Genomic DNA, 26095 nt, shown 5'->3' on the forward strand with positions numbered 1-26095 from the left:
CCTTCTCCCGCCACTAAGCCTGGCCTTTGGGGCTCAGGCAGTGGTGTCCTCTGTGGGGATCAGATCACGCCTCAGTGAGTCTCAGTGTCCCCTCTGCCATCACTGGACTGAGTGAGCCACACACACCCCCCAAAACAGCCCAGCTGAATCCTCCTGACACACCTGCCAAGCTCTGCAGCCTCAGGGGTGGACCCAGCCCCAGGCCTAGCTCCGGTCAGTCTTGGCTCCTGCCTGGGGACCCCTGTGCAGACCCCCAGGACCGTGCAGCAGGAGCCGGCCACTCTGGGCGCTGGCCAAGCTGTCCAGCCATGCTGCTGGTCCGCCTGGTAACAGGGGCCTTCTCAGATTACTCGGAGGATCACTTTGCCTTAGAAACTCCAGCTGTCACCTCCAATGCATTAGTAACCAATGCCACGGCCCTGAGCAGCAGAGGGCTGGCAATAAGCAAGCGTCCCCAGGTGTCCCGCCAGCACCGTGCTCTGATCCCTAAGTCATTGCCGTCACCAGGGAGGAAGGTGAGCAAACCCGGAGGGAGGCGCGGTACCCAAGATTCTGGGACTGGTAGCCTGGGATGCCTCCCCTGGTGAGCCCTGTCGGGAGCCTGGATTTCTTGTTTCCGGGTGAAGGGGAAAGAGGGGAGCTCTGCATGGGTGGGAGAGGGCTTAGGTCAACCTGCAGGGTTGAGGATGCACTGGAGGGCTGGACACACCTCAAAAGCCCCGAGGGGTTTGAGTGCCAGCAGCCTCTTCGGCTCTGTGGCTCCCCAGGCTGGGTGTAGACAGGTTGGGAGCAAGCTGCTCTGGCCTCTGAGCAGCAGCCCCGCCGCAGGTCACTGGTCAGAGCCGGTGTGCACGTGGAAGGGGAGCAGCGCCTGGCTCCATCCAGTTTCCAGCCAGCCCGGCTTTGACCGTGCACGAGCTGGCTGCTGGACTCATGGGGCAAGAACTGATCTCAGGCCCCTCCAAGACCAAGGGATGCCCCCTCCCAACCTGGGCCCCGTGAACCCAGAGGTCCCTCGCTACCCCCGTGTGACAAGGTAAGCGTCCCTGAGGCTCCATGGCAGCACCACTGCCTGGCAGAGGAGGACCAGGGCCCCCGAGTGGGCTCGGGAGTGAGCCTGCCAGCCTCGGCGTATGGCAGCCCCACCCGACCCAGTGTGAGGAGTTCTCACACCGAGCCCTCTGGTGGCAGGTGATAGATCCCACTGGATGTCACTGGAGGCCTTTCCTCCCCAGTCCATGATACTCTTGGGGGCCTCCTCCCTGCCCCCAACTCCAAGAGTGTCTTGGGAGAGGCCAGCTCCTGGGAGACGGAGCCAACAGGAGCACAACACCCATAGGGTAGGTGGGAGGGCTGTCTAAACATCTTCAGAAGGCTGAGGGGGACCAAAACCAGGGCCTTCAAAAGCCAGCCCCCAGGGGTTCTTCTAAGCCAGGGTTAGAATTCCTTAGAACTACGGACTCTTCCCCAGAAACCTAAGCCTTTACATCATATCTTACCTACAGTTTCAGAGGCCATCCATGGATGCCTGTAAGAAATCCCTGCTCTCATCAGACATATGGAAAAACACACAGAGACTGTTCCATCCAGGGCAGTCACCCTTGCCACCCCCGATGCGTTTGTGTCTCCAGCCCACGCCACCATCTGCTTTCGGAGAACAGAGCTACCTCCCCTCCCCTGAGCCTGTCCTAGAGCCAGGAGCCCAGAGGACGACCCCCGCCCCCACCCCCGCTCCACCCCCGCGCCAGAGCAGCCATCTCATGGCTCCTCAAGAAGGTCAATTCAAAGGGCAAATAACCCCCGTAGTCAGCAGGAGTTTGTGAACTACCAAGGGCAAGTCCTTTTGTCACATCGAAACTGGTGAATTTCAGGCACAGTCGGGTCCAGGAGGTCAGGGGATATCCTAAGAACTGATGGTTCACACAGAGGCAGAGGAAGAACAGCGGCTCAGACTGGCACATGCGTTGAGTCTGAGCGGCATGCAGCCCCGCAGGCTAGGCCGCAAGGAATCCCCTGTGACCTCTCTCTCCTTCCTCCAGCTGCACGGCCGCCACTGCCATGCCGGCCACCAACCAGGGATGGCCGGAGGACTTCGGCTTCCGGCTGGGGGGCTCGGGTCCCTGCTTTGTACTGGATGTGGTGGAAGGGAGCAGCGCACACGCCGGGGGTCTGCGGCCCGGGGACCAGATCCTGGAGGTGGAGGGGCTGGCCGTGGCCGGCCTGAGCCGCGAGCGCCTAGTGCGCCTGGCCCGGCGCTGCCCGCGCGTGCCACCCAGCCTGGGCGTGCTCCCCGGCCCCATCGGCCGCCCCGGCGCGGGATCCGGCTGCGAGCCGCTGACCACAGCTTTACGCATCCCGCGCTCAAGCCGCGGCCTCTATCTGGGCCGCGAGTTGCTACGCCTGGCCGGCCGCAAGCGCCCAGACGCCGTGCACCGAGAGCGCAGGCGCAAAGCCCAGGAGTTCAGCCGCAAGGTAGGGCGCGCAGGGCGGGGCAGGGCCCTAAGGGACAGGCGGTCTGGGGTGGGGCTCTAGGGGCGCTGTTCTGAGGGGCTGGGCACTGTGGGCCCAGAGCGTCAGGAGCCGGGCAGGCCCTCCTCAGGCCAGGAGTGGGAGCCTGGCGCTAAGGAAGCTTCTAACGAAAGATTTATCAGAAATATAGTGATGCTCAAGCTTCCAGTCCTGTCCTTAATTTTCGTGATTTTTGTTTGCTTGATTTGTGGGAGTTGCTTTTCTTTTTCTTTTTTTAATTGAGGTAATACAGATATACAGTAAAGCACATTCATTAAGTGTACAGTTTAAGGAACTTTATATAGGCATACACCCTTGTAACCACCAGCCTGATCAAAATGTAGATGAGTAGAATACAGACAATAATATTGGTAGAAAGCAGAACATAGAATGATTCCTTCAACCCAGAGATTCTCTCCATCTCAATATGAAGCTCCGAGATTTCACGTATTAGAAGAGAGCAACTCTTAAGGACTCTGGGGGCAAGCGGGGCAGGAAGCGAATCCCTGCATTTTCAATGGATATTCATTGGCCAGAACTAATCACACCACTGCTCCCAAAGGATGCTGGGAAATGTGGTCTTCTGTGTGTCCAGGAAGGCGGGAAGACCTAGAAACACTGGTGGTGGTTTAGTCACTAAGTCGTGTCCGACACTTGCGGCCCCATGGACCCGCCAGGCTCCTCTGTTCATGGGATTATCCAGGCAAGAATACTGGAGTGGATTGCCATTTCCTTCTCCAGGGGATCGCCCGTCCCAACCGAGGAATCGAACCCAGGCCTCCTGCATTGCAGGCGGATTCTTTACCGACTGAGCTATAAGGAAGCCCCTAGAAACATTGGTGAGCCCTGGTGCCTTAATCAGAGAAGGCAATGGCAACCCACTCCGGTACTCTTGCCTGGAAAATCCCATGGACGGAGAGGCCTGGTGGGCTGCAGTCCATGGGGTCGAGAAGAGTCAGACCCGACTGAGCGCCTTCACTTTCACTTTTCACTTTCATGCATTGGAGAAGGAAATGGCAACCCACGCCAGTGTTCTTGCCTGGAGAATCCCAGGGACGGGGGAGCCTGGTGGGCTGCTGTCTATGGGGTCACACAGAGTCGGACACGACTGAAGCGACTTAGCAGCAGCAGCGGTGCTTCAATCTGTTCCAGCTGCCATAACCGAACTACCACGGACTGGGCGGTTTATAAGCAACAGGAATTTCCCTCTCACAGCTCTGGAGGCATGAGATTTGAGAACAGGTTGCCAACATGCTTGAGTGAGGGCCTGCTTGGGATTGCAAACTTCTGGTTTTGTCCTCACATGGTGAAAAGGGCAAGGGATCTCTTTGGGGCTCTTTTATTTATTTATTTATTTTTTTTCAAAAAAAGTTTTTTTTATGTGGACCATTTTTTTTTTAAGTCTTTATTGAATTCACAGTATTGTTTCTGTTTTCTGTTTTGGTTTTCTTTGGCCAAGAGGCATGTGGACTGTCTTACCTCCCCAACTAGGGATCAAGTCTGCACCCCCTGCACTGGAAGGTGAGGTCTTAACCACCAGACTGCAGCAAATCCCTGAGGCTCTTTTATAAGGGCACTAATTTCATTCATGAGACCTCCACCCTCATGACCTAGTCACCTCCCAACAGCCCAACCTCCTAATACCATCATCACCTGGACCATTAGATTTTCAACACACAAATTTTGGAGGTGGGGGGGACACAAACATTCAGACCATAGCAACTGGTAAAGTCTGCTGTGATCCCAGATGACTCACTGTAGACCCAAAAATCTGCCCCGGATTCCATCCAATCCCTGGGGAGTCAGAAGAGAGGTGATCAGAGCCCCCAGATGGGCAGAGTGGACTTGGTGAGGAAACAAAGTCAGGTTGTGGCCTAGGGAGGAATCTGACCAGCTGCCCAGGTCAGCTTCAGTGCATTTTCTGACAAGGGGGAACAGGGAGTGGTGGATTCTGGTTAGAGCTCGCCAAGCAGCTCCACAAATCCCCAGAAAAGACCACCTCCGGAAGATCAAGGGCAGCTGTGGAGCCCCCCCACCGGCTTCCGACAATCAGCTCTCGGGTTCTCGCCAACACTCTCCCTGCCCCAGTTTTTCCTCCTCGCAGAGCCTGATATTTAATAGAAAATCCATTAGTGTCCCGTGATGGTGCCTCATGCTTCGATGTAGGTTGAGAGCGTCTGGGTAATAGCTGACACCAAAACCGCGCTGTGGCGGGGCCCCAGGAGGGAGGAGCTATTTTTTCCTCTTTCTTACATAAAACATCTTTCCAGAGAGTCATGTTCTCCTTTGAATCGAGGCTGCAGCTGGCTTTGGCTTCAAAGCCACTGACCTCCCTGGGCCTGGTGGGTTCTGGAGGAGGGGGTGACTGGTGCTGCAGCCTGCCCCGCGCGCCTTGAGAACGGCCGGCCGCCTACAGCTCTTTGGTTCAGCTCTGTAAACGCTTCCTGAGCGCACCAGGCCCTGTGCTCAGCCTGGACAGGAGTAACGTGTCAGGTCTGCGTCTCGGGCCGAGGTCTCATCTGGTGAAGGAGATCCGGGGTGCAGTTGCTAGGACTCAGCCGTGCACAGAACGTGGCCTTGGCCTGGGTGCCCTCGAAGCCGCCTGCTAGTACCTGCTCACCCTCTGTGATGTCACCCTCTCTGGGAAGCCTTTCCTCACCCACCCGTGCTGCCATTTAGGAAGCAGTTGTATATACAATTCTGACGTTCAGGGGCAAACCACGAGCTGGAGATCATGCGCGATCAAGGGCCGTCTGGGGTCCTCGGCCAGATCAGTGGCATCAGGGAGCGCTTGTGGCAAGGGCTGGGGGGGATTGCAGCGGGTCAGCACAGTTGTATGAAAATAGCCAGGGTCGACACTCTGGACAGAAAGAAGAGGATGATAGGGTTGTGGAGTAAAGGGAGGAGTTTACTGATTTATTTATAGGTGGGGAGAGAAGTGAACAATTGGTATGAGCAAAAGGGAAGGAGGCAGTAGAGTCACTGAAGTCCATGCATTTTGCTGTTGTTGCTTACGGCCCTCTGACCGGCAAGGAGTGGGGACACAGCTGTGCACAGGACCAAGAGGGGAGCCTGCCATCACGCATTGTGGGAAACAAGTACGTGGACAAAGTGATGTTGTTGTTGTTCAGTCGCTCAGTCGTGTCTGACTCTTTGTGACCCCATGGACTGCAGCACACCAGGCTTCCATGTCCTTTACTATCTCCCAGAGTTTGCTCAAACTCACGTCCATTGAGTCTATGGACAATTCAATAAACTAGCTATTTCAGATGATGATCACTGAAGGGAAGAACTAAACAGGGAGATGAGAGAGTCTTGGGGGCCACTTGATCAAAGTGGTCAGAAACGCTCCTTGAGGAGGGAACTTTCAAGCTGAGAGCTGAGTGACAAGTAGGTGGCAGGAAGAGAGAGTGGGGACTCTGGTGACTCGGTGGCCTTGTGGGTTGGCCTTGCCCAGGAAGGGGGCCGGTTCTTCATCGTCTGAGAGTGGGGGGTGGAGGGGAAAGATGAGGGGCTTGTTGATACGTTTGGAGGTGAGTGGAAGGGATAATGAACAGCCCCGGCTCTGGCTGAAGTTGGGACCCACATGGGCCTAAGAGAGAAGCATGGCCACCTCCCGGGCTCGCCCAGTCACCCAGCCTCCCACCCCTGCTTCAGGGTCGGCTCAGGATGTCAGCACCCAGAGGCACCCCCAGACCCTCGACTAACAAGGCAGGGAATCTGCTGGAGTGTGGACAGACAGTGGTTAACTGCTCCATTTTAAAAGTAACAGTGCCAGACAGAAAAGCCCACATACTATAAGATTCCAGCCATGAGACATATTCAGTATAAGCAAATCCAAAGAAGCTGAAAAATAGATTAGTGGTTTCCCCAGGGCTGGGGAAGTGGGGAATGAGGAGTGACTGCTGAATGGGTGCAGGGTTTCCATTTGGGAGGATGAGAACGTCCTGGAACTGGAGAGTGGTGATGGTTATACCACATGGTGAATGTACTTAATGCCACTGACCTGTACATATTAAAATGGTTGCAGTGGTAAATTTTATCTTCAGTTCAGTTCAGTCGCTCAGTGGTGTCCGACTGTTTGCGACCCCATGGACTGCAGCACACCAGGCTTCCCTGTCCGTCACCAACTCCTGGAGTTTACTCAAACTCATGTCCATCGAGTCAGTGATGCAATCCGATCATCTCATCCTCTGTCATCCCCTTGTCCTCCTGCCTTCAATCTTTCCCAGCATCAGGGTCTTTTCCAATGAGTTCTTCGCATCAGGTGGCCAAAGTATTGGAGCTTCAGTTTCAGCATCAGTCCTTCCAATCAATATTCAGGACTGATTTCCTTTAGGATGGACTGGTTGGATCTCCCTCCAGTCCAAAGGACTCTCAAGAGTCTTCTCCAACACCACAGTTCAAAAGCATCAATTCTTGGACACTCAGCTTTCTTTATGGTCCAACTCTTACATCCATACATGACCGCTGGAAAAACCATAGCCTTGACTAGACAGACCTTTGCTGGCACGTAAAGTTTATGTTATGTGCATTTTTACAACGGTTAAAAAATAAAGAAGTAAAGGGAACAATGATAACATGCATGCCTTTTCCTGACTGTATAAGTCATATAAGCTCACTGCCTAAAAAATAAAATGGGAACCTAGGGACTTCCCTGGTGGTCCAGGGGTTAAGACTCTAAGCTTCCATGCAGGGGGCACAGGTTCGATCACTGGTCAGGGAACTAAGATCTCATATGCCAAGTGGACAAATTTAAAAAAAAAAAAAAAAGGAAAGCATTGACATAAAAATAATCAAAATCACTATGAACTTTACTGCATATTCCCTCTGCAGACCTGTGCATAATTATCTCTGATAAAAATGTAACACTGTGTGTTCTATTTGAAACCTTGCCTGTCTCTCACAAACATTTTCCATTATTTTATAACAGCTTTATCAAGATATATTCACATACCATACAAATTATTCATTTAAAGTGTGTTCAGTGGTTTTTAGTATATTCACAGAGCTGTGCAACCATTACCACAATTTTAGAACATTTTCATCATACCTAGAAGGGCTTCCAGGTGGTGCTAGTGGTAAAGAATCCACCTGCCAATGAAGGAGACACAGGTGAGGGTTTGATCCCTGCGTTGGAAAGATACCTTCGGGTGGGAAATGGCACCCACTCCAGTATTCTCGTCTGGAAAATTCCACAGGCAGAAGAGCCTGGCAGGCTACAGTCCATGGGGCTGCAAAGAGTCAGACACGACTGAGCATAATCATAATTACCCAGAAAGAAGGCCTGCACTCGTTAGCCATCACTCCTCATACCACGGTCTTTAAATAAAGACCTACAGCATCATTCTCTCCGACCAAATGGTACCACATTGCGTCAAACCTTAGACACTGTCCATTACCAGCCACCTAACCCATGACACGTGCTTCCTTATCTTCTTGTCACTTAATTTGTAGTTGGTGATAGAGGGCTTTTAGACTTATTTGGACATATTTAGTACAGGCAATGTATATAACTCTGTGGAAGTAATAATATAAGACCTATGACCAAATTCATACACGCACAGGAATGACAGCTAGCCACAGGGCACAAAGTGATCTCAGAGATGCTAAAATTTAAAACACAGGGACTTCCCCCAGTGGTCCAGTGGCTAAGACTCCACCTTTCAGCGCAGAGGGTATGAGTTTGATCCCTAGTCAGGGAATTAAAATCCCACATGCCCCACAGTTTGGAAAAAAAAAAAAAAAAGTGCTCACCCTGGAATCAATGGTACCCAATATTGCAGAGTATGGAGTGAACTTGGCTGCGAAACAACAGAAGTTGACTCTACTCACGTTGGCAGAAAAGAAATTTGGGGGAGGAACAGTTCATAGAGTCAGCACTGGAGACCTCCTCTTGTTCAGTTGCTAAGTGATGTCCAGTTCTTGGTGACTCCATGAGCTGCAGCACACCATAACTCCCTGTCCTTCCCTATCTCCTGGAGTTAGCTCAGACTCTTGTCCATCAAGTTGGTGATGCTATCCAACCATCTCATTCTCTGTCACCCGCTTCTCCTCGGCTTAGAACCAAGAAAGAATGTGCAACCTAGAGCACAACTGTCCTAATCAGCCTTCAGGATGAGTCCGCTCAGGGCGCACTACAGGGCTCTGTCACAGCCCTGCGTGCGCTCCATGTCTCCACATCTCCGCCTCATTCCTTCAAGAACCAAAGCCCTGGGCAACAGCCTCCAATTGCCCGAGGCTGCACCATTAGGACCAGGGTCTCGACTGCCACCTGATATGGGACTTCCTTCCATCTTGGCTGCATAGCCAAAGAAAGACAACTATCCCCCAAGTGGATGTGCTACAACTGTTTAGCCATAATGTCAGATATTTATACTACTTCCAACGTCTCAGTATCTCTTCACTCATACGTCATCGTGCGATTGTCAGGACTCGTTGAGGATACGTTCCCAGGTGCAGGATCGTGGGGTAAAATGACAGGTGCATTTTTAGGCTTTGGACACTGTCACTGAGCTGCCCATGTCCAGTGGTCATACAGAATCCTCTGAGCAGATGTGCTGTGTCCCACATCAGCTGCTTTGTACACAAAGGTGAAGAAAACAGATCCGGAGAGAGCATTAAGGGAGTCAGAATGCGGAGCGAGGCGTGTTCCGGGGCTATCTCGTGGAGCCAGAGCATTCTCTGTGTGATCTCTCGGCTCGCAGCATGGTGGAAGGGAGTAGAGTATTACAATAATAGTAACTAGCAATTACCGAGCGCCTGGCACGTGTTTAAGCTCACAGATCGATTCCTTTGATCCTCACAATAGTCAGTAGATGGGCCATCTCTGGGTTTGAGTCCTGACCCTACAGCCTTGGCCAGGTCACCTTACCTCTAGCGGCCTCAGTTCCCTTCGATAGAAATGAAGACGCTGGCCCAGCCCACCTCGTGGGGGCTGCTGTGGGGTCTGACGGGGTCTGGGTGAGGAGCGCACAGCGGGGCCCAGGCAGCACTGCCACGCCCGCTGTCCTGAGTGAGGGAGGGAGAGGGGGTACTGATTCCCCAGCATTCTACCCTGGGGCCCTCGGGCCACTCATCAGACCCCTCCCTGCAGGTGGATGAGACCTTGGGGGACCAGCCAACCGCCAAGGAGCAGGTGTTTGCTGCTCTGAAGCAGTTTGCGGCGGAGCAACGGGTGGACGAGCTGGTGTGGGCGCTCACCCTGGCGCTGCCCGCCGAGGCCCGCAGGCCCCTCCTGGAGAACCTCAGGTACTCATTCAGAGTTGGGATGGGTGGGCAGGGGTGTCTGTTCTCCTGCCTCCACCCCAGGTGCTGCTGCTGCTGTGTGGTCAGCCCCTGAGCTGGACCCCAAACACCCCATTGCCCCAAAACTAGGGTTTTGTGTCAGTGACCCCAAAGGCTGACCCTGGAAAGGACAGCTATTGGTGCTGCCGCTGCCAGGGTGTCACTTTGAGTGAGAAAGAAGGGCTGCCAACTGCTGGACTGGGACGGGCTGCAGAGAAGATCCACCTCCCGCTGCCCTGCTCTGTCCCAAACCCAGACCACAGAAGCCTCCAACGTTATCACCAAGATGCCCATAGCTCTTCACTGAGAGGGAATAATGGCACAGTTCGAGGGCCAGAAACTGCTGCGTCACAGTTCGCCGCAGGAATGGGACTGTGCTGGGCCCATCCTGATCCCTGGTACCCACCCCCGCCCCCGAATCCTGGTGACAATGTGTTCGCTCTGCCCTTTGATGATGCCAGCCGGGAGCCAAGAACCTCACTAGGGCCCCAGAGAAACACTTTCTCACTGAATCCCACCAGTACTATCATTGTCCCCGTTCCAGAGGGAGACTGTGGCTCAGAGAGGTTAAGGGACTGCCCCAAAGTCACACAGCACATGAGTAGCATTCACAAGAACATGAACCAATTGACTGAACACTTTCTGCTCAGCTTTGGACTCTAAATTCATTCTTCAGGGGGAAAAAAAATCTCCTGGTAGGTCCTGTGACTCTCCCCAGCCCCCTGACCTCCACCCCCATCCTGCCCCGCACTGCACTGCTTTGATCAGACCTCCCTGGGCCTGAGTGGAGCGTTCCCCGCCCGGATCCTGCGGGGCTGGCTCTGCACCCCCTGCCTCCAGGGCAGGCGCCGGCTCCCCCAGCCCGCCCCTCCCGCTCCTGGGCTCAGCCCGTCCCCTCCCCTCGCTGCCATTCACCCCGCAGCCTGCCCCTCCCTGTGGGCCTGGCCAATGTCAGGGACCGGGCTGGCCACCCCTACTCCCCAAGCCGGTCGCCGCGCCTCTGCTCTGCAGCGGAGCACAGAAGGCCACCGAAAGAGGCCACCATGAGCTGCCTGGGGTGAGTTAGGGGTCTGCCCCTTGCCGGGAAAATCCGGAGAGGAAAAAAAAAAAAGTTACATCTAGAAACAAATTTTCAGAGATGATGCGCTGGAACCGAAGGGCTCCCTGGGGCCGGCAGCCCCGCCCCTCCGCACCAGGGCTGGGCCAGGGGCCGGGCGGCCAGGCTGTCCCCGGGGAAGTTGGTACGCGTGTCTGACGGCTCTTAGCAGCCGGAGGCCCTCGCGGTCCGCCTCATCGGTCCTCCCTTCGGCGCTGCCCGGGCTTCCGTCTTCGCCGCCTCCGCCGGGCCAGCCAGTCTGACTCCTGGGACAGCCCCCGTGCCTGCCTTTCCCGTCCACCGCTCGTCCAGAGCTGCTGGCAGCGGGTCAGGAAGAGCGGGTGGGCAGAGGGGGCGCCCCCTTGGGCGTGCTCGATTGAGAGCCTGGGAAGCGGGAACGCTGGACCCCTGGGGATGCCCGGTCCCCGCAGCGTCCCCCGGGCGCCGCTGGGGAAGATGAAACAGCAGCCTCTGTTGTCAGCGCGTGTCAAGTGCGACAGGAAAATTGGGGAGGCTGCCGGAGGAGGGGGCGGCGCCCAGCTGGGCTCTGCAGAGAGAGGGGTCCCTTGGCAGCCGTGGCTTCCGCCCCCATCCCCCCACTCCCCACCCCCACCACCGGGCTCCAGGGGCTGATGGACTAAGTTCTAGGGGTCAAGTGGTGATCCTCATGCAGCCCCTTCCTGAGAGAGCTCCGAGAAGGCACGGAGGAATGGCATAGAGTCGGTTTTCTGTGATTCTGAGAGCTGAGCACCAGCTGAAGGGCAGCACAGGGCAGTCAGGGCAGGGTGGCCAGAGGAGGCGGCAGTTCCAGGGCTGCACAGCGACCAGTGGGGTGCAGCCATGTGTCCTGTGGAGGAGGGAAGATAGCTCATCAGGGCCAGGCATCCAGCTACAGAGGGGAACCCCAGAATGCCAAGGTGAGAGTGCCGCCTTGTGGAGCCCAACCTCAAGTACCAACCGTGCCTAGCTGTGAGTCACCCTGCTTCGGTAGGGCTCTGACCCTGCGACCGAGGACAGTGAAGTGCGACAACCTGGCCACCTGGGGTAGATGAAGACACACGTGTGCAGGTGCGTGTGCACGCTTGACCAAGGCTGGAACCACTTACACCACCACGCAGCTTCTGAGGGTGGTCCAGGGGCCAAAGCAGAGGACTTGCGGAGAAAGAAGAAGCAGTGAGACCGTGAAGCTGGGTCAGCCAGAGCAGTAGCCACTAGCCACATGTCACTCTCTAAAATGAAACTTAATATAAAATGCAATTTAAAATTCAGCTTCACAGTCTCACCAGCCACACGGCAAGTATGGAGTGGCCCCATCTGGCTGGTGGCCGCCCTACAGGACAGCGCATATGGGGAGCATGTCCATCCGCAACTTGCATCAGTCTTGGCCAACGTGGCCTCTTCATCTTAGTGTGGCACCGAGGGTGAGATTTGGGTCAGTGGCAGCAGTGTAAGTAGAGGGTCTTATCTTTCTTTACGACGGCAGTTACTCCTGTGGCTCAGAGCCTGATTTGGGTCTGTCCCCAAAGGGATCCCAGTTTGATGAAGTGATAAAAATGACTTTCTAATTAGGACAGGCCAAGGAGTTCGGAAAGTGTGACGCGGTTGAGAGGGAACAGGCAAGCAAAGTGGGCTCCGTACCCTGCTAGTGTTTCAGGAAACAAGCAAAGAAGGGAAGGATCGGGTAGAGGGGAGGGGAGGGTGAGGGAAGCCACTGAGGTGGTTGGGGAAGCTGGGTTTTGAGTCCTGGCAGACCTCGCTTGAACCCCCAGTCCACTCACGGACAGTGTGACCTTGAGCAGATTCACTAACCTCAACAGTTTATCCATAAAACAGGGTTGATCATTCCCATGCGCTCCCAGCGGGGTTCTTGGTGGGAAAGCATGCAAACAGACACTGCCAACTGCAGGCAGCAAAGAGATGCATTGAGAAACTGGGCTTTAGCGTTCCAGCACCTCCTTCGCCCTCTTCTGCTTTAATGACAAGTGTCAGAGACAACATCACACAAGGTTATCTGGAAAATTCGGTGACAGCGTGTCAGAAGCAGTGCCAGGCATCTAGCACATGCTCGATTAAACTGGTTTACGCTGGGGGAGGTCTCTTTCTCCCTAGAGAGGTCTCTCAGCCCCAGCACTAGCAACATGATTCTCTGTTGTTGGGAGCGCTCCTGTACTTAGCTTACAGCATTTCTGGCCTCTTCCCACCAGATGCCATAGCACACCCTCCTCCCGCTTGTCATTTTGTGACAACCAAAACTGTCCCCAGATAGTGCCGAATGTCATCTGAGGGGTAAAGTCACCCCCAACTGAGAAGCCCTGCCCGAGTATGATCTGCCCTTTGGTAGTACCTTCTTGCTAGGGCAGATGCTTCAGCAAAGGCCAGCCCGGCCCACCTCGTGCTGCTTTGGGTCAGAGGCGCCAGCTTTGAGGTGGCCCCACAGCAGTGTGTGCATGGCTGACTGTGTCCAGATTCAAGCAGGAGCATCTTCTCCGTGGTCACATCTCCAGTGCCCACAGACACGTGGAGTCGTCACGGTCCTTGGGTGGGCCTGGTTCCGGGTGCTGGGCTGTCACAGCTGGCACACGACCACCAGGAAGGGCTCTGTCATGACGGGATGGTGAGCGTGCTTGGATGCAGGGAGCTGTGCTCACCGTGAGCAGGGCTGAGGCCAGGCCCCAGAGGACCCCAAGTGAAGACAAGCTCTAGCTCCCTGCTGCTCCAGGAGAGAAGTGCAGCTCCATGAGGTCACGCCAGGGTGGGGGCCTCACTGGGGCCAGGCAGGGGGGCTGAAATGTGCTGGGCAGCATGGCCTGGATGGAGCAGGGAGACTGACCCTCGGGTCTGCAGGGGCCTCCCACAGGAGTCCACAGGAGGACCCTGAAAGGTGCTCCCTGCAAGACTGAGACAGAGGCTGAGTCCCCGGGGGTTCCTGCCTCTGCCGTTCCAGCCTGTCTGGGTGGTGGCCGCCTCCTGGTGGGAGAGAGCCTCGTGATGACCCCCCCACACACACATACCCCGTGGAGTGGTCCTTGAGAAGCCCCTCCCCAGGATGCCCTGGGTGGTTTTCACATCTATCTGTTGGTCCTTAGAACTCAGATTCTCGCCTTTTCAACCCGAAGCCAGGACTCATGACCATGCAGTGGGGTCCCTGGGGTCAGCTCCTGCTCAGATACCAGAGAGTGGCAGGCCCAGAAGGGACCTGATGCCCCTTTCTTCTTAGCTCCGTCTCCTCCCTTGCTGGTCCTCCCCTCTCCTCTCCAGTAGAACACATTCATCTCAGGGAGACCCCCTATTCCCCCACCACCACCCTCACCTGCCCCCTCCTCACTTGCCCCCAGGTCTCATTAACTACTACTCCTTAGAAATTGGCCGCTTATCCCATCCTAACAGCCTTCACTGTGCCCCTCTCAGCATCACCCCACCCCTGGTGTACCAAAACCTTCAGGGTCCCTCCACCTCCTCTTAAACCCTTAGACCCTCCCATGGCTCCTCTCTGTTGTCATGAGTGCAGGCTGAGCTTTGACAAGGGCATTCAAGGCCTCCCTCTCTAGCCTCTTCTTCTTTGGAGCTTCCCCCTGGGTGAGTGGCGAAAGTCTCCCTGGCTGACACCGGCTGAGTCCTTGAGTCCCAGCATAAAGGCCACCGCCTCCAGAAAGCCTTCCCTGACTCTACATAAGGCAATCGGAGCTTCCTCTGAACTGTCGGGATCGGTCTCGCGGCCGGTGCGGGGGACTCTCCGGGGCGCTGCAGCCCGAGGGATCAGAGGCGAGGCGCCTGGGGAAGGGCTCGTGGACCCGGGCCAGAGGAGGCCGAGGAGCGGCTCGAACGGCCCCAGCTCGCGAGGAGCGGACGGGAGAGTTCCCGGAGGGGCGGGGCGGGGCGGGGCCACCCGAGAGGGGCGGGCGCGGGGCCGCGGGCCCAGCCTGCTCGGGAGGGGCTGAGCGCGCTCGCCGGGCAGAGGCGCGTGGAGTCGCCGCGCCCTCGCTCCGCTCCCGGCTCCGCACCCCCGGGCAATTGGCACCTGGCGCGCCGCCGTCGCCGACTCCAGATGGGGAAGGACCAGGGCTTCTCTCGGCACTTTCGGTAGTTTCCCCGAACCGCGCGTACCGAGCCCCCGGGAACCGCGCGCCCTGGTGCGACGGACCCGCCTCCGGCTGACTTGAAAAGGGGTGGGGCTCGGGCACCGAGGGGCTTCCCTGCTCTGGGTGCGTACCCAGCGAGCCAGCTTGACTGGGGGCAGGGGCTTGGGAGGGTGGACATAAACCCGAAGGTATTAAAGAGGGGGTTCCCCGCTGTGGGCACTGGCCTGCCGCCCTAGGGGTCGGGATGCGAGGTGGGGACCAAGGATGGAATTGAAAATTCCTCTTTCCTTCTTGTGACTGGACAGATCCAGGGAACTAGACAGAGAGCGAGGCAGAGACGGTGATGGAGAGAGAGGGCCTTGTGGGAGCCCCCAGTGGGAATCTGGAGTTGGATTTGGCCCTGGCCCCCTAAGAGAACAGACTAACTCTGAGTGCAGGGTCACCGGGTGGCCTCCCAAAGAGCCCCGTGGCCACAGAGAAGCCTGCCGGCACAGCAGGGACCTGGGAGACTGGGGACAGCTGTAGTCGGGCCGTCGGTTCAAAGGGGCGTCAGTCCATCAGCCACAGTGGTCCATGAGGCCCCACTGCACCTGGATCTGCCGGGGCTGTCAGTTCGGAGCAGACCCAGGGCTGGAGTGCATGGGCCAGACTGAGGCGCACGGAGGGCCCACACCAGCCAGGAAGGGCGTCTGGCACACCAGACAGGCTAGGCTCCCATCTCAGCCCTACGGACACGGAGGAGAGCAGAGGGCACCCAGCCTTCTCCCACAGGGGCAGTTGGTGACTCACCCTGGTTCCCACTGTGGGGGTGGGGGAGGCCCTTTCTAACTGCTGCTAGAGGGTTGGACCTAGGGGCTGTGGCTGTTGGGTTGATTCTAGAGCCTGAGGCTGGAGCCCAAAGGGTGAAGCAGACACTTTCGCACCTGTCACCTCTGCTTTGCTTGGGCAAGAGGTGGGCAGGGACCGTGCAGGCCAGCAGACGGAGACGTCTGGCTCTGCAGACCTTGAAGGACCATCCAGGGAATGCGGCTGAGGCGCTGGATTTTCGGGAATCACTGGGGTGGGCAAGGATGAGTGTATCGGGTGATGGCTCTTCTGGCAGAACCGAACAGGCCATCATTCTTGCCTCCCGCTTGCCTGGAACGTCCTGATCTGGACCAGAGCTCACGGGGCGAGACAGCGGGTGCACCCTCCTCCCCAAGGACGCACATCCCTTCCCTCACACCAGGCAGCCACCTGACCTAATTAAACCTACCCACGGAAATCAAGGGAGCTGAGTGGGGGCCACCGGGTGACCTCCGAGGGATTGTATGTCTGCTGGCTGCAAGGCCACTGCTCCCTGCCTCCCCCCATGCCCTTGGCGCTGGCTCCTGGTCCAGAGAACAGGGAAGGGAACCTTGGGACGCAGCCAGGGAGGCCTCACTAGCAACCAGAATTTCAAGGGCCCTCAGGGGAGGCTGGTGACAATGTGGGGGCCCAGAACCCGGGTTCCACCTCAGCTGTGGGCAGCCACACAACCCTGGAATGAGATGGACCCCCTCTGAGCCCGAGAATCCTCTGCCAGGGGCCAGGGAGTCCCAGGATGTTGACCGCTGCCATTCCTCAGAGGTGTGGGGGGGCCACTGCGGGACCACCCTCTTTCCTCCTTCACTGAGTCCTAACTCTGTGCTCAGCCCTGGCTGGTCACCGTGGCTCACACCCGAGCTACAGACCCAGTCTTCTAGAGCTTCCCACCTTGTAGAGGAGACCCAGGGGCACCACGGAAACGTCCCAGGCTGTGGACTCCAACAGGGGACTGTGCGAGCTTCCCCAAGGCCTCTCGTCACTTCCAGGTCAACCGCTCACAGAGCAGGAACCGCAGTGCCTTCAGCTTTGAAGCCCAGCGCTTGGCTGGCACTGATAGCAGGGACTTCCTAAAACATGTTGGACTAAACTGGAGGAAGGGTGTTGAAGGGCGAAGCCAGGTCATCTAGGAGAGCAGAGTGTGCTGGGCGGGGGCCACAGGCTGGGTCAAAGGGTAGGAGCGGGACTGGATGCTGTGGTCCCCGCCCCCGCTGAGGGGACTGGCAGGGGGCCCGCGGTGGGGCTGGAAGTCTCCTGAGGGTCTAGGCAAAGTCTGACCCCAGCGAGAATGGTGGCTTCGGTTTTCTCCAGCAGAGTTTTCTCCTGGAATCAGGCAGGAAGAAGGTGGCTGGGGAGGGGGGGGGGGCGGGGGGCACCCCTGGCTGCGGCTTGGCCTGGCTGGTGTGAGGGCATGAGGGAGTCCGGGGAAGCCAGAGATGGGAAGACAAAGGCGAGAGGAGGAACAGGTTCACGGAAGGGCTTGGAGGGCGCTGAGTCCAGAGTAACGGGGACCTGGGGAAGGAGGCTTTCCCCAAGTGGAGCGAGCTGGGCGCCCCGGCCCTCGTGTGACCTGGGCCCACTAGGGCACAAGTCCAGGCCCCGAGGGGGACACTGATGCCCCGGGCCACTCCGGGGCGGAGGAGAGCGCCCAGCACGGCGCCCACGAAGTTTGCCGATTCTGTGGTCCTCGCCCGCAGGATCTTCATCCCCAAGAAGCACCGGGCGCGCTTCGACGAGGTGGTGTCTCAGGGTCTGCTGGGCAAGCTGTGCCGCGCGCGGCGGACGCAGGGCGCGCAGCGGCTGCGCCGGAGCCGCAGCGAGGAGCGGCCCGAGCGCCTCCTGGTGTCCACGCGCGCCAGCGCCGCCCCTCGCCGCCCCGACGAGCCGCCCCCGCGCAAGGCCGCCTCTCTGCTGGGCGGCCGCGCGGGCCCCGGGGGCGCGCGCAGGTACCCGGGACGGGCTGCGGACGCCTCTCGGTCGGTGGGCTCAGGAATGGAGACCCGGGCCGAGGGCGCGGGGGCGAAGCGGGGCCACCTGGGGGTTGGGGTCCAGGAGAGGTTAAGGGGAGCGGGACGCGGGACCTTGCCATCCCCTGCTCCCCACGGGCTCCTCTCCCCAGAGAAAGGCACACTCAGCGATCCCCACCCCACCTCTTCTTTCTCCCCAGGACAGTCCGAGTCTACAAGGGCAACAAGAGCTTCGGCTTCACGCTACGTGGCCATGGACCTGTCTGGATCGAGTCTGTCCTGCCTGGTGAGGGATGGGTGGGTTGTTCAGAATGGGGCAAAGGAGCCTGTGAGGTCGATGGTCAGCAGCCACTCCCCTCTTCAGGTCCCAACCTTGAGGAGCCTGTGTCCTCTAAGTCCCAGAGCAGCCGACCCAGATCACCCATCTTCCCCAGTCCTGGCTAACCCCCTCCAAGTGCAGGGTCACCTTAGAGCCAAGTTTTCCATTCAGACCTTTCCTGGGCCCCCAGGCAACCCTCCCTGTGCCCACTGCCCCCTGAGAACCGGGCACTTGCTGGGCAGGCCGCAGGGCTCCAGGGCCTCTTCCCAGTATCCAGACTCCAAGGACTCCCCTCTTCCACCCTGTGGAATGGAGACATCTGGAGGAATGCCTCCTTGCGGGGCCCCTCTGGTGAGGGGGTGAGGGGTCGGCAGGGGGAGGGAAGACTCATTTCTTGGGGGGAAGTGCGTTCCGTTGTGGACGCTCTCTGCGGGGAAAACGGCTCCAGCACTGCACTGAGCTCTCTCACCGTGTCACCACCCGCAGGGCTGGGTCACTGGGTCTGTCCTGCCCCCTCAGCCCCTCCCTGAGCACGACACCTCCAGTGACCCATCCCCGGGGGTGCAGCTGCTGATGCTGAGCTCCTTCTGCATCTCACCTCTCTGGTGCATGGATCTGTGAGAAAGGCTCCTCTGATCTCTGCCACCCACCCATCCTCTCGCCTGTAAAACAGGACGTCACGGGGCTCCCTGGGGTGGGTCCCTGCTCAGCTGACCCTCCCTCTCACCTTGCTTCCAGGGAGCCCGGCTGACAATGCCTCCCTCAAGTCAGGTGACCGGATCCTCTTCCTCAATGGACTGGACATGAGGTCAGAGGCTGTTGGGGACATGGAGCTTAGTGGCAAACAACCCCCAGGACTTCTGACTCTTGGGACATCCTGGCCACAGGCCTCTGACTAGTTGGTCCCCTGTTTGTCCCCCCTCCTATGGGAAGTCTTGAATCCACCCTCCTAGCCTCCAGGATGTCAAATCGTCCTTCCAACTGGGAGACACCCAGGCTCCATGCTTGGGGCGAAGAGTTGAATAGATCGTGTGTGTCTTTCCCTCGGGGGGTGGGGAACTTACCCAGAGAGGATGGGGGCATGACACCTCCTGTACCCACAAGTGTCCAGCTGGCCCTGGGCCTGGAGCTTCTCCTGCAGAGGAGGTTAATGCATGGGCGAGGCAGGGCCCTGGCTTCAGGCTGACATGTGGCCTCGCTGTGCGGCCTCCACCAGCAGGACAGGGGTGTCCGGCCGCTGGCTGTGCGCTCGGGTCACACTGGGCCGTCCCTCCGGGGCCACCTCTGCTTGGCAGGAACTGCTCCCACGACAAGGTGGTGTCCATGCTCCAGGGCAGCGGCGCCATGCCCACGCTGGTGGTGGAGGAGGGGCTCGTCCCATTCGCCAGCGGTGAGGCGCCCGTGGCCCTGGGCCGCTTTGGCCACTGGAGCCCCTACTTGGGTCACCAGGGGTGGGATTCCTGAGTCTACCGAGGCCTCTGCTCCCCCTTGCAGCTTCCCTCCCCAGGTTGGGGAGCCTCAGGGCTCCCCCTCCAGCCCCGTCCTCAGCCCAGCTTGGGAGGTCCCCTGGCCCCAGCCGAAGGGCAGACCTTGCCTGGCCTGGGGACACCGGCTCACTCGTGCCTCTCCTTCCTGTGACCCGCTCCCCGGAAGATTCCGACTCGATGGATTCCCCCAACCCGTCGTCGGCGCTCACCTCCCTGCAGTGGGTGGCAGAGATCCTTCCGTCCAGCATCCGAGTGCAGGGGAGGACCTTCAGCCAGCAGCTGGAGCACCTGCTCACACCCCCTGAGCGCTATGGGGTCTGCCGGGCCCTCGAGAGCTTCTTCCAGCACAGGTGGTCACCCCAGGGTGGCGGGGGCAGTGGGGATCTGCTGTGGGGTGGACCCCAAATCCTGCCAGGACTCACCACCACTCACCTGCCTGAGCTTCCCCTGAGAGCGGGGGGGGCCATTGAGCTGCCTTAAACAAACCCCAACTCTGACACCTCCTAGCCACGTGACCTGGCCAGCTCCAGCCCTCTCTGTAAATTGAAGCAGACAGTGAGTCCCTGCGGTGTGTTTGGCAGGACCCTCGAAACACCCACCCAGGGGCACTCACGACCAGCCCATCCCTGCTCAGGTCGGAGTAGCATCTTTCTTTTCCCATCTCAGTGGCAGCAGGAGCGTTTCTCACACGCCTCAGCCCAGAGGGTCATTGTCTTGGTCTTTGCAAAGCCAATTACTTCTTCATAACCTTTTTCGGTTTAAACAAAAATGTATATGTTTGTTGAAATGTAATTCACATACCATACAATTCACGCATTTGAGTGTACAACGCGCTGGTTCTTAGTATGTTCACAAATGTGTTGTAACCACCACCACATTCAGTTTTAGGACATTTTCATTACCTCCAAAGGAAGTCCCAACCGCTTCACAGTTGTTCCCACCCCCTCCCCCTCCCCCACGCCCCCTTCACCTTAAACCACCAGTAATCTACTTTCTTTGTCTGTAGGTTTCCCTGTTCTGGAGATTTCAAATGCTGGAACCATACGATATGTGGACTTCTTTATAATTATTTTTCCACTTTTTAAAATTTTCATTGATATATTTGTGACCATGCTGGGTCCTGGTTGCTGTGCATGGGCTTCCTCTGGTTGCAGAGAGCAGGGGCTACTCTCTAGCTGCCGTGCGTGGGCTTCTCCTGTTGCGGAGCATGGACTCCATCGTTGTGACTCTCGGGCTTAGTTGCTCCGAAGCATGTGGGATTCTTCCTGGACCACGGATCGAATCCATGTCCCCTCCACTGGCAGGCGGACTCTTAACCACTGGACCACCAGGGAAGTCCCAACGTGTGGACTTTTATGTCTGGCTTCTTTCATTTAGCATGTTTTCAGCATTCACTCGGGCTTCCCTGGCGGCTCAGTGGGAAAGAATCTGCCTACAATGCAGGAGACCCTGATCCCTGGGTTGGGAAGATCCCCTGGAGAAGGAAATGGCAACCCACTCCAGTATTCTCGCCTGGGAAATCCCATGGACAGAGGAGCCTGGCTATGGTCCATGGGGTCGAAAGAGTCAGACATGACTTAGCGACGAAACAATAGCATTCATCCAAGTTGTAACACCCACAGTTGACCCTCAATATCTGTGGGTTCTGCATCTCCAGATTTCACCAACCGTGGAACAAATATATGTGGAAAAATTACAGGAAGTTCCAAAAAGCAAAACTTAAAATTGGCCAAAATTCCCTGTATGTTTCAGATACTGATTCCTTGTTGATTTTAGACATTGTAAGTATCTTCTTCCATTTGTTATTCTCTTATTACTTCCATTATATCTAGTATTATCAGCTCCAGGTTTTCTTGATTTTGTATCATCACAGGCAACGCATATGTGGCCTTATGGCTTTGGCTTTTGAATTTTTATTCAAGAAGCCCTTCACTGCTCCTTGGTCAAAAGAAATCTCCTGCGTTATCTGCTGTTAGTTTTATAATCATACCTTGCACAGTTTGGTCTTTTATCCACCCAGGGTTCATCTTTATGTGTGGTGGTACATGAGGATCAGTTTTATTTTTTTCCACACAATGGGAACAGGGATCAGCAAAGTGTTTCTGGAAAGGGCCCGATAGCAAATATTTTAGGGTTTGCAGGCCATACCGTCTCCACTGAAAGCTGAAACCCTTCAGCTCTGCTGTTGTCCCTTGAAAATGGTCATAGACAATATATACCAGTACAGGTGGCCATGTTCCCGTAAATCTTGCTTTATAAAAACAGGTGGAGGGCCAAATTTTGGCCCTTGGGCCATCATTTGCCAGTCCCTTGAGTCAGTTTTCCAAATATGTTCTATACATTTTTTTTTTTAATTTAAATTTTGGCCCCGCAGCATGGGGGAATTTAGTTCCCTGACCAGAGGAACCTGTGCTCCCTGCATTGGCAGTGTGGAGTCTTAACCACTGGACTGCCAGGGACGTCCCCATTCTATGTATTTTAATCTTCAAACAGCTCTGTGCGGTAGATGCTTTCCCCTCACTCCCCACCCCCACCCTCCGGCCAAGCAACCCTGTTTACAGGATCTTGGTTCCTCGGCTAGGGATTAAACCTGGGCCACAACAGTGAAAGTCTAGAGTCCTAACCCATGAGCCACCAGGGAACTCCCGGTAGCTACTATTTTTGTCTTCCATTTTAACAGAGGAGGAAACTGAGACACAGAGAAATGAGTAATTGGAGAAGATCACTTGGCTGGCAGGTGGCAGAGCTGGGATTTGAGTCCGGCAGGCTGTCCGCAAAGCCAGCCTTCCCGCCCACTTCTCTGTCTGGGGAAGGAGGGGAAGGGCCCCGTCCCCAACCCTGGCCCCTCTGGTAAGCCCCTGAGTCACGAACTCCTCGCTCTGCACCCGCCTCCCCGACCAGGAACATCGACACCCTCATCGTCGATGTCTACCCGGTGCTCGACACTCCGGCCAAGCAGGTCCTCTGGCAGTTCATCTACCAGCTGCTAACCTACGAGGAGCAGGAACTCTGCCAGGAGAAGATCGCCTGCTTCCTGGGCTACACGGCCATGACCGGTGAGCAGCCCTGCCCCCTGGCCCGCCCACCAGGAGAAGAGCCGGATGCCTGTTCTCACCCGGGAGGCTTTACAGCCGGCCTGGCCCCTCCCACTCGCGGAGGCACCCCTGTGCTCTTTAGGTAGCATCTTCCAAGTGGCCCAGTGGTGAAGAATCTACCTGCCAAAGCAGGAAACACAAAGAGACACAGGTTCGATTTCTGGGTCGGGAAGATGCCCTGGAGAAGGAAATGGCAACCCACTCCAGTATCCTTGCCTGGAGAACCCCATGGACAGAGGAGCCTGGCAGGTACAGTCCATGCGGTCGCAGAGAGTCAGACTCGACTGTAGATACATGCCTAACACTCCCAGGCTGGCCCCTTGCTTGGCTCCACAGATGCACTTTCCCAGCTTGATCCCTAAAGCAGGATAACCTTAGACTTTTTTTTTTAATATTTATTTGGCTGTGTTGGGTCTTCCCTGCCGCACGTGGGATTTTTGGTTGTGGCATGTGAACTCTTAGTTACGGCACGTAGAATCTAGTTCCCTGACCAGGGATTGAACCCGGGGTCCCTGCTTTGGGAGCACAGAGTCTTAGCCACTCAACCACCAGGGAAGTCCCACCTTAGACTTCAAACACCCCATCTGACGCCGGGGGTCTCCGGTTTCTCACCCGCATGTGAAGGTGACCACAGTGGCTGTGCTTTGCACCCCAGGGAGGGTGGCACAGATGAAGGAGTCCATGTGGACACTGTTTACAGACCTGGATTGTGAGCACATGGCGAGCTCACCCTGCCTGGTGGGCTCTGAAGACCGCAGACTCCCATGAGAGCCTGTGGGTCCCTGTGCAGCCTCTGACCCTTCATGCCATTCCACTGCTGTGAGTCCACCTGCCCACACACACCTCAGCACGTGGGCTGCGGGCATCCAAAGGGGGCCAAACTTGGGTACCTGCTCTGGACCGCCTGCACATCCCCTATGTGCTCCCCCTGGGCGCCCATTGACCCTCGTCCTGGGGACCCACGAGTGGGGGTTGGGGGGAGAGGGTTTGAACTCAGATGCAGACTGGGCAGCAGACATCCCTCCCGCAATTCTGCCCTGACCTAGAGTCTTCCATGTCACCCCTGCGGGCAGCGGTGTCAGATGTGGAGACCTTGGAATCACGGGGTCCTAGGCTCTTGTCATGAGAAAGGACCTGCTGGGTAGGGGGCTGTGACCCCCTCCACACAGCCTCCATCTTCAGGCCGGTGCTACCTGGGGCACCTCCTGTGCTGGGCACCCCGCTTCCCATCCCAGGGCTCCCCCTGAAAGCAGGGCCGGGCTCGCGGGTGGTGCCCTCACCCTCCCTGTGTTCGGAGGCTCCTTGTCCGGCTGAGAGGACAAGGAGCCCGTCTCTCCATTGGTCCCACAGCAGAGCCCGAGCCCGAGCCGGAGCCAGAGCTGGAGCCTGAGCCGGCACCCGAGCCCCAGACGCGGAGCTCCCTGAGGGCCTCCTCCATGTGCCGCCGCAGCCTCCGCTCCCAGGGCCTGGAGGCTGGCCTTGGCTGTGGTGAGGCCCGGACCAACAGTCCGCAAGCCAGGGTGGCGGGGCGGGGGGTGGGGTGTGGGGCCAGGGCTCGGTTTTCCCATCTGCAAAATGGGCTTGGCGAGATGAGACATCCCCGAATGGGCTGAGCGGGTGCTTCCTCCCCCCGGGTCTGCAGGGCTTGGTGGTTCTTTCTCCAGGGCCTGGGCTGGGGTCTAACCCTTAGAGCTCAGAGGCAGTCACTAGACCCCCCGCCCCGTGGTGGACTCGGCCCTCCTGATTCCCCCGGCAGGCCCTAGCGACTGTCCGGAGATGCCTCTTCCTCCCATCCCAGGCGAGCGCCAGGCAGGTGACGGCACATCCCTCCCTGAGACGCCCAACCCCAAGATGGTGAGACCTTCTCTCCACCCTGCTCCTGGTGTCAGTGGGGAGCTGGGAATGGGTGGCCCATGGAGGTGGGGCAGACCCTGGCCTCCCAGACCACCCAGGCCTGCCTCTGAGGCCGTGTGTGGGGGAAGACGAGGGCCGACTAGACTCACCCGCACCTCACCTCTCCCGGAAGATGTCAGCCGTCTACGCGGAGCTCGAGTCCCGCCTGAGCAGCAGCTTCAAAGGGAAGATGGGGACCAGCTCTCGAGCCCGCGCCTCCCCACCACTGCCCAGCGCAGCAGGCCCAGCAGGTAGGGGCTTTCCAGCCCTGGCTCCCGAGGGCCGCTCCTGCCTCCTGGCCAGCTGGCTGGGTGTTGCCCCCACCCCCAGGCATACCCCTCTGGAGCCCCTTTTTCCTTTGTGGCCGTGGGACTGAATCCTGGGGAACCCTGTCAGCCTACGTAGCTAGGGGCCATCAAGATCCACCTTGTCCTGGCCCCCCTCCTGAGTCCCCTCTCTGATCCTCACCCCCACTGTGGATCTGGAAAAGTGGAGGGCTGCTCCCAAGGGGTGGGGTCCTCAGTGAGCATGTGGCCGTTGCATAGACTAGATAGGGTGCATTGCTCTGTGAATGGCTCAGCTGCGAAGATGGCTGCTCGCACAACGGTTTCTCTGCATTTCCGAAGGCAGGACCCCTGGGTAATACTTCTGTGAGCCAAAGACTTGCTGGTTATGGGAGGTACCCCGAGACTTTGGTCTGGAGACCCCCTCGCCCTCGCCTTGTGTTCAGTGGGTTCCGGGTGGGACCCTGGGATCCTCTCCAGGATGAGCAGGGTCTGCCTGTCCTGGGCCCACCAGCACGCCCTCCGTCCACTCTGGCCTCCGATCACCCTCAGGGAAGACCTGGAGAGGCAGAGTTACCAGAGTCTTCCTGCGCTGTGTCCAGAGAGGGAAAGAAAGGTGCCCAGGGGCACAGAGCCCACCAGCTCTGGCACCCTCCCCCCAGCTTGCGCTGGAACTGAGGCACTGACCCAAGAGGGATCCTCATGGCCCACCCCCCACCGCAGGGCCCAGGACCCGGTCCAGCATCTCATGGCCCAGCGAGCAGCTCCTGCCCTCCCCCTGCTACTACCCGCTGTGCTCAGAGGGCCTGGCCTCCCCCAGCAGCTCTGAGTCCCACCCCTACGCCAGCCTGGACAGCAGCCGGGCACCTTCCCCTCAGCCAGGCCCCGGGCCTGTCTGCGCTGAGAGCCCCCCCAGCCCGGACCCCAGCCGCCGCCCCTCCAGCCGCCGGAAGCTCTTCGCCTTCTCCCGCCCTGTGCGAAGCCGGGACACTGACCGCTTCCTGGATGCGCTGAGTGAGCAGCTGGGCCCCCGGGTCACCATCGTGGAGGATTTCCTGAGCCCTGAGAATGACTACGAGGAGGTGAGCACACAGGCATGTGTGTTGGGGGGAGGCGGGCAGGGGGCCTGTAAGGGGACTGGGGTCCCGGGGCTCCTGCCAGAGGCCTGCTGCCCCGAAGGCTGTGCCCCAGGCTCTCCCTCCCTGTCTCCCAGGACACCCCGCTCCCCAGCTGGAGC

General features: G+C 57.9%; 1 protein-coding gene across 2 annotated transcripts in view; it reads left to right on the plus strand.

The window, feature by feature from the left end:
* Window positions 1-422: 422 nt before the first annotated feature.
* Window positions 423-26095, plus strand: part of GRID2IP (Grid2 interacting protein) — a 37156-nt gene continuing 11483 nt past the window's right edge. Inside the window, exons 1-13 of one of the 2 annotated variants that reach the window (XM_027527495.1) lie at window positions 423-515; window positions 2040-2472; window positions 9605-9759; window positions 17511-17759; window positions 17981-18066; window positions 18838-18907; window positions 19395-19489; window positions 19753-19936; window positions 22488-22642; window positions 24035-24169; window positions 24438-24535; window positions 24708-24825; window positions 25582-25940. In XM_027527495.1, coding sequence (XP_027383296.1) covers window positions 2059-2472; window positions 9605-9759; window positions 17511-17759; window positions 17981-18066; window positions 18838-18907; window positions 19395-19489; window positions 19753-19936; window positions 22488-22642; window positions 24035-24169; window positions 24438-24535; window positions 24708-24825; window positions 25582-25940 — 2118 coding nt within the window. In that variant the 5' untranslated portion in view covers window positions 423-515; window positions 2040-2058. Of the gene's footprint in view, window positions 516-2039; window positions 2473-9604; window positions 9760-17510; window positions 17760-17980; window positions 18067-18837; window positions 18908-19394; window positions 19490-19752; window positions 19937-22487; window positions 22643-24031; window positions 24170-24437; window positions 24536-24707; window positions 24826-25581; window positions 25941-26095 lie in introns of both variants that reach the window. The other variant, XM_027527494.1, reaches the window with a different exon arrangement.

The sequence above is a fragment of the Bos indicus x Bos taurus genome, chromosome 25, assembly GCF_003369695.1.
Source record: "Bos indicus x Bos taurus breed Angus x Brahman F1 hybrid chromosome 25, Bos_hybrid_MaternalHap_v2.0, whole genome shotgun sequence".
NCBI lineage: Eukaryota > Metazoa > Chordata > Mammalia > Artiodactyla > Bovidae > Bos > Bos indicus x Bos taurus.